The sequence below is a fragment of the Periophthalmus magnuspinnatus genome, chromosome 21 (genome assembly GCF_009829125.3).
Source record: "Periophthalmus magnuspinnatus isolate fPerMag1 chromosome 21, fPerMag1.2.pri, whole genome shotgun sequence".
In the NCBI taxonomy this organism is placed as follows: domain Eukaryota; kingdom Metazoa; phylum Chordata; class Actinopteri; order Gobiiformes; family Gobiidae; genus Periophthalmus; species Periophthalmus magnuspinnatus.
In genome coordinates, this window is record NC_047146.1 from 401,873 (window position 1) to 409,308 (window position 7,436).

The following is a 7,436-nucleotide window of genomic DNA, read 5'->3' on the forward strand; positions in this document are numbered from 1 at the left end:
ACCAGAGAGGAGGACCAGAGAGGAGGACCAGAGACGAGGACCAGAGACGAGGACCAGAGAGGAGGACCAGAGAGGAGGACCAGAGACGAGGACCAGAGAGGAGGACCAGAGAAGAGGACCAGAGACGAGGACCAGAGAGGAGGACCAGAGAGGAGGACCAGAGACGAGGACCAGAGAGGAGGAACAGAGAGGAGGACCAGAGAGGAGGACCAGAGACGAGGACCAGAAAGGAGGACCAGAGAAGAGGACCAGAGACGAGGACCAGAGAGGAGGACCAGAGAGGAGGACCAGAGACGAGGACCAGAGACGAGGACCAGAGAGGAGGACCAGAGAGGAGGACCAGAGACGAGGACCAGAGAGGAGGAACAGAGACATTAAAAAACTAGTGTGAGTCAAAGTACGAGACTCTGAGGTCCGAGACCTCATGTCCTTATGTCCTTCCAAGATTGTGTAGGAGACAAAAAACTCCACAACAAGTAAAAGAACTTTAAAATCCCTCCTGAAACACACAGGGACCAATGGAGTGGTTTAGAGTGGCTCCCTCTAGTGGTGGACAGTGTGGCTCCCTCTAGTGGTGGACAGTGTGGCTCCCTCTAGTGGTGGACAGTGTGGCTCCCTCTAGTGGTGGACAGAGTGGCTCCCTCTAGTGGTGGACAGTGTGGCTCCCTCTAGTGGTGGACAGTGTGGCTCCCTCTAGTGGTGGACAGTGTGGCTCCCTCTAGTGGTGGACAGAGGTGAGTGGCTCCCTCTAGTGGTGGACAGAGTGGCTCCCTCTAGTGGTGGACAGAGGTGAGTGGCTCCCTCTAGTGGTGGACAGAGTGGCTCCCTCTAGTGGTGGACAGAGTGGCTCCCTCTAGTGGTGGACAGAGTGGCTCCCTCTAGTGGTGGACAGTGTGGCTCCCTCTGGTGGACAGTGTGGCTCCCTCTAGTGGTGGACAGAGGTGAGCGGCTCCCTCTAGTGGTGGACAGAGTGGCTCCCTCTAGTGGTTGTTCCTCCCGTGGCCCTGCAAACTCTGTGTCTAAAACTGATTTTTACTGAAGATTTTAAAACTTTTTTGATATTAATTTTAATGATGATCTGGTCTTTAAAGCCACAGTATGTTACATTGTTCATTTTGTTTTTGCTGCGCTAAAAAAAAGAAAAGAAAATGTCCTAAAACTCAAACCAAACCAAACAAACTCATAGCAACTCATTTTATTCACACATTTAAATGGAAATCACAACAGAACAGAAGATTATGATCTGGGTAAAGGGGCAGGTGAGTGAACACGTGGCTCCCTCTGGTGGTGGACAGAGGTGAGCGGCTCCCTCTAGTGGTGGACAGAGGTGAGCGGCTCCCTCTAGTGGTGGACAGAGGTGAGCGGCTCCCTCTAGTGGTGGACAGAGGTGAGCGGCTCCCTCTAGTGGTGGACAGAGGTGAGCGGCTCCCTCTAGTGGTCGGGGCAGAGCAGGGCCAGCACGCTCCTCCCTGGGCCGCAGTACTTGGTGTGTTCGATCTCTCCTCCTCCGTTACTCGGCTTCTGAAAGTGAATCTCCAGCTGGTCCTGCACCTCCTCCTCGTCGCCCGTGTCCTTGATCCCGTCCAGGAGCAGAGTACGCTTCGGAACGCCGCAGGAACTCTGGAAAAACGACAGCACATGACAGACTTAACACTTGGCCTGTTACATAATTAAATAAACAAAATATGATAAAACTGAAACTGATTTGACACAAAAACCCAAGAGCAGATTTAAACTTCAAAGACTAATTTACAATATTTTAAAGACTTTTACTTCAAAAAGTTACAAAAAACAAACCAGCAGAGAAATATCACCCCCAAAACTGAGAGACGTCACTTTACTCAGGAGGAAAACCACACGTTGACAGAAGAAACACCTCTGTCTTATATGAGGATAAAGGACATGTCCAAGGACACAAAGGCAGTCTGTCTTATATGAGGATAAAGGACATGTCCAAGGACACAAAGGCAGTCTGTCTTATATGAGGATAAAGGACATGTCCAAGGACACAAAGGCAGTCTGTCTTATATGAGGATAAAGGACATGTCCAAGGACACAAAGGCAGTCTGTCTTATATGAGGATAAAGGACATGTCCAAGGACACAAAGTCTGAAAAGAAGACTCAAACCTCCAACCCTCTGGTGACAAGGTGCTGTGCTTTACCTGGAACTTGTGCAGCTGGACGTCAAAAACAGGAGACACTTTGACTTTGGTCTGAAACCCGAGATCTGCAGAAAACTCTCCTCTGAGAGCTAACGACTCTGCCACTGAGAAAAGAGAGAGAGACATTTAACCACTGAAGAGAGAGAGAGACAGAGAGAGAGACAGAGAGAAAGAGCTAACGACTCTGCCACGGAGAAAAGAGAGAGACGTGGTCTAGTCCATGACTAAACCAGAATTAAACCAGGTCTGAACCAGGACTAAACCAGAACTCTTTGTCTCTTTACCTCCAGTTCTTTGGAAGTGGATGCGCGCTGTGCTCTTTCGTGGGTTAAACTTCACAGACTGCACTTCGGCGCCCCCTCTGCTCGGGCGGGAGAAGGACAGCGCCAGACAGTCCTCCACGCGCTCGTTTGGCATCGCACTCACAACCTCCGACACGTCCAGGTCACAGCGAGAGACCGCCAGGTGAATCTGCAGAGACAACACACGGGGACACGAGTAAGACACAGATCTGGGAGGGCATCTGACACACAGGGAGGGCATCTGACACACAGGGAGGGCATCTGACACACAGGGAGGGCATCTGACACACAGGGAGGGCATCTGACACACAGGGAGGGCATCTGACACACAGCAGACACTGTGTAAATCCTGATGAGTTAATTTGGACTTTTTATGTTAAAAATGAGATTCACCAAATTAAACCCAACAGCTGTAGAGCGCCCTCAAGTGGCTGCTGACGTGTACTACACTTCATGTTTAGTGATTTAAATATTTTTATCAGCAGCAAATTTCAAATTTGTCTGATATGGCGGCCATCTTGGGAGACACGGCGGCCATCTTGGGAGACACGGCGGCCATTTTGGGAGACACGGCGGCCATCTTGGGAGACACGGCGGCCATCTTGGGAGACACAGCGGCCATTTTGGGAGACACGGCGGCCATCTTGGGAGACACGGCGGCCATTTTGTTCAAGTCTCTGCTGATGAACCTTCATGAGCTTCTCTGATTTCTATTCAGTCAGACTGAGCTATAAGCCCCGCCCACCAAAGACAACAGCCAATAGGAAACCTCTGTTCTCAGTCACATGATCGCTCGCGTCTTCTCACTGTGGATCTTTGCTGTTGAATTTGAACAAGTGAAAATATAAATGCTGGATTTTTATTTAGAATTTTTTATAATCTGAAAACTTAAGTTCTGAATAAAAACTATTTGAGCATAATTAATATAAAATCTAATGACACACTCACAAATCTCACCTCAGACACAATCGTTTTTTGTTTTTGCGTAAAATGTTTTTGTCGAACCTCAAACTGGACGGTCGGCTCAGTCCTGAACCTCTTCGGCTTCACCTCCAGAGTGTGGTCATCAAAGGAGACGCTGCATCTGTCCATCTGCAGCACCTGAGACAGCACTGAGGAACATCAGAGGAACGTGAGAGGAACGTGAGAGGAACGTCAGGGGGCCGTCAGAGGAACAGAGGAACGTCAGAGGAACGTCAGAGGAACGTGAGAGGAACGTCAGAGGAACGTGAGAGGAACGTCAGAGGAACGTGAGAGGAACGTCAGAGGAACATCAGAGGAACGTCAGGGGAACATCAGAGGAACGTCAGGGGGCCGTCAGAGGAACAGAGGAACGTCAGAGGAACGTGAGAGGAACGTCAGAGGAACAGAGGAATGTCAGAGGAACGTCAGAGGAACGTCAGGGGAACGTGAGAGGAACGTCAGGGGAACGTGAGAGGAACGTCAGGGGAACGTCAGGGGGCCGTCAGAGGAACGTCAGGGGGCCGTCAGAGGAACAGAGGAACGTCAGAGGAATGTCACACAGGAACAGCAGAGACGAACATTCCAGAAACAGCAGAGGAACATCACAAAGAACATTACACAGGACTGAACCAGGAATGAAACAGAACTGACCCAGGACTGAACTGGGTCTAAACTTCTCTCCTCCTTCTCCACTCTCTTTTACCTCTCTCCTCCTCGAAGGTGATCAGGGCTTGTCCTTCCTTCAGCAGCAGCGCCCCCTGCTGATACACAGAGAACTGGCCTCTGATTGGAGCTTCACTGGTGACATCATCTACGCCCGGCTTTGGCTTGATGAACTCCACCTCTTTGTCCGGGAGATCGGCACAAATCTGAAAAGTAAGAGGAGTAGTAGCAGTAGTAGTAGTAGCAGTAGTAGTAGTAGTAGTAGTAGTAGTAGTAGCAGTAGTAGTATTTGTACCTTAAACCTGTGCTGGAGTCTCAGGGCCTCTGCTCTCCTCTGCTCCAGCTCAGCTCTGCTCCTCTTCAGTCGCTCCATCAGATCTGTCCTTTTCTGAACCACTCGAGTCGTCTGAGCCTGAAGGAGAGAGAGGAGAGGAGGAGAGGAGTAGGAGGAGTAGGAGGAGTAGGAGCAGTAGAAGGAGTAGTAGCAGTATTCTGACTGACCCTGAGTTCCTGGCTCCTTTCTTTTCTCTCTTGCTCCGCCTCCTGTCGTCTCCTGGTCAGATCTTTCATCTGGTTCATGGCCTCCTTCTTCAGCTCGTCCTCCTCCAGGTTCCTCTTGATGAGACGAGACTTCTCCAGCTCCGCCTGCTCCACTTTGGCCTTACACAAAAAATATAAACTTTAAACACAATTTATACCAGATGAACATCAGAGGAACATCAGAGGAACATCACAAGAACATCACAGAAGAACATCAGAGGAGCACAGGAGGAGCGTGGGAGGAGCACAGGAGGAGCACGGGAGGAGCACGGGAGGAGCACGGGAGGAGCACAGGAGGAGCACGGGAGGAGCACGGGAGGAGCACGGGAGGAGCACAGGAGGAGCGTGGGAGGAGTGTGGGAGGGCATCAGGGTCTCACCCTCCAGGCCTGCAGCTCGTCTCTCGCTCTCTGGAGCTCGGCTGAATCTTGTTTCTGCTGCAACAGAAAAAACGTCATGAAGCTTTTTCCACATTTGAAATAAATAAAAACTCAAAAGAAAAATAAAATACCACCTCTTTAATACCCCGCAGTGTTAAATACCCTCTTTAATACCCCGCAGTGTTAAATACCTCCTCTTTAATACCCCACAGGAGTAAATACCTCCTCTTTAATACCCCACAGTGTTAAATACCTCCTCTTTAATACCCCACAGTGTTAAATACCTCCTCTTTAATACCCCACAGTGTTAAATACCTCCTCTTTAATACCCCACAGTGTTAAATACCTCCTCTTTAATACCCCACAGTGTTAAATACCCTCTTTAATACCCCACAGTGTTAAATACCTCCTCTTTAATACCCCACAGTGTTAAATACCCTCTTTAATACCCCACAGTGTTAAATACCTCCTCTTTAATACCCCACAGTGTTAAATACCTCCTCTTTAATACCCCACAGTGTTAAATACCCGTCTGTGGCCTGAGTTTCCCAAACAGGAGGAGCAGGTTTGATCAGAGACACATGAACCAGAGTGACTCATACTTTTACTCACATACTTTTACTTATATATATTTTTACTGAAGTAACAGTACTTACTCATGTAACATGTAGTACAGTGTGTGTATATGTGTGTGTTCGTTTGTGTGTGTGTCTGTGTATATATGTGTGTGTATATATATATGTGTGTGTGTGTGGGGGGGGGGGGGTGTCTGTGTGTGTGTATATATGTGGGGGTGTGTATGTGTGTGTGTTTGTCTGTGTGTGTGTGTTTGTCTGTGTGTATCTGTGGGTGGGGGTGTGGGTGTGTGTATATGTGTGTGTATATATGTGTGTGTGTGGGTGGGGGTGTGTGTGTCTGTGTATATATGTGTGTATATATATATATATGTGTGTGGGGGGGGGGGGGTGTCTGTGTGTGTGTTTGTCTGTGTGTGTGTTTGTCTGTGTGTGTGTTTGTCTGTGTGTGTGTTTGTCTGTGTGTGTGTATATGTGTGTGTTCTACCTTCTGTTCCATTTCCAAACAGCTTCAGTTTCAAATGAACTAAAGAAAAAAAGAAGAAAAAAAAACGTCAAAAGAAGCGTCGCAGTCCAGAGACACAGAGGGTGTCCACAGAGTGTCCAGAGACACAGAGGGTGTCCACAGAGTGTCCAGAGACACAGAGAGTGTCCACAGAGTGTCCACAGAGTGTCCAGAGACACAGAGAGTGTCCACAGAGTGTCCAGAGACACAGAGAGTGTCCACAGAGTGTCCAGAGACACAGAGGGTGTCCACAGAGTGTCCACAGAGTGTCCAGAGACACAGAGGGTGTCCACAGAGTGTCCAGAGACACAGAGGGTGTCCACAGAGTGTCCAGAGACACAGAGGGTGTCCACAGAGTGTCCGGAGTGCGGAGAGTGCGGGCGGACTGGGGTTAAGCTGCTTCGTAGTTTTGTAGAAATCAAAAGTGAAAGTTAAACATGACGCAGCAGCAGCAGCAGCGCCGCCTCACACTGGACACAAGGGGGCGCTGCTGTTCTCTGCACAAGACACACGTGACCTTCACTTAAAGCGTCTCAGTCACGTGTTTGTGTGAATCACATCAGACACACTGAGTGTCCTCCTCAAACACTGGAGTTGTGTTTTGTTTCATTCACATGTTTAACACTTTATTATTATTAGTCTGTGACATCTTCAAAGATCACATCACATGATGACATCACAAGGTGGAACAGAGCGTTTTCAGCCTAAATCTGCAGGTTTGTGTTAAACATGTGACAATGAAACAAACACAACTCCAGGTCTGTGGTTCTTCTGATCTGAAGGTTGATGGTGTGACTCCAGCTCCCACAGATAAACACTGTCGTTGTGTCCTTGGGCAAGACACGTCACCCCCAGTGTCTGTGTGCACTGTGTATGGATGTGCGTGTTTGATTTCACAGCGAATCGAAGAACCACACCAGTTTGAAGTCATTTTTTAGTTTAAAATATTACATTTTATTTAAGTTACACATGAGTTAATGTTCAAACCTGTCACACGCAGACCACGTCACACGCAGACCCCGTCACACGCAGACCACGTCACACGCAGACCCCGTCACACGCAGACCACGTCACACGCAGACCACGTCACACGCAGACCACGTCACACGCAGACCACGTCACACGTTCATCTGCTCCAAAGATTCACCCCAGACTTTATTTTTATTATTTCTAAAACAGTTTCACGTGAGTTTGACCCGACTCATGTGACAGGAGCAGCGCTCAAACGACCAGAGGCTTTAAATCTGACACCATCATCTTTAAATCAGCCCTTTGTGTCAAAGCACCACATGCTGCAGCGCCCCCTATGGACAGACAAACATCACACTAGAGCAGGGGTGTCCAAA

At 48.8% G+C, this 7,436-nt stretch overlaps 1 protein-coding gene across 2 annotated transcripts; it reads right to left on the minus strand.

Annotated features, from left to right (window-relative positions):
- Positions 1-1,186: 1,186 nt before the first annotated feature.
- nmi (N-myc (and STAT) interactor) lies at positions 1,187-6,582 on the minus strand. 2 transcript variants are annotated; one of them, XM_033986634.2, is made up of 9 exons: positions 6,073-6,582; positions 5,011-5,067; positions 4,593-4,751; positions 4,387-4,503; positions 4,132-4,297; positions 3,471-3,577; positions 2,448-2,634; positions 2,164-2,267; positions 1,187-1,620 (listed from the first exon to the last, which is right to left on the minus strand). In XM_033986634.2, exons 1-9 carry the CDS (start codon positions 6,082-6,084, stop codon positions 1,432-1,434), a joined length of 1,098 nt encoding a protein of 365 aa, XP_033842525.1. In that variant the 5' UTR covers positions 6,085-6,582; the 3' UTR covers positions 1,187-1,431. The 2 variants fall into 2 exon arrangements, with proteins under 2 accessions (XP_033842525.1, XP_033842526.1); XM_033986635.2 differs by having other exon boundaries at positions 1,223-1,620; positions 5,011-5,064; positions 6,073-6,490.
- Between the last annotated feature and the right edge of the window lie 854 nt (positions 6,583-7,436).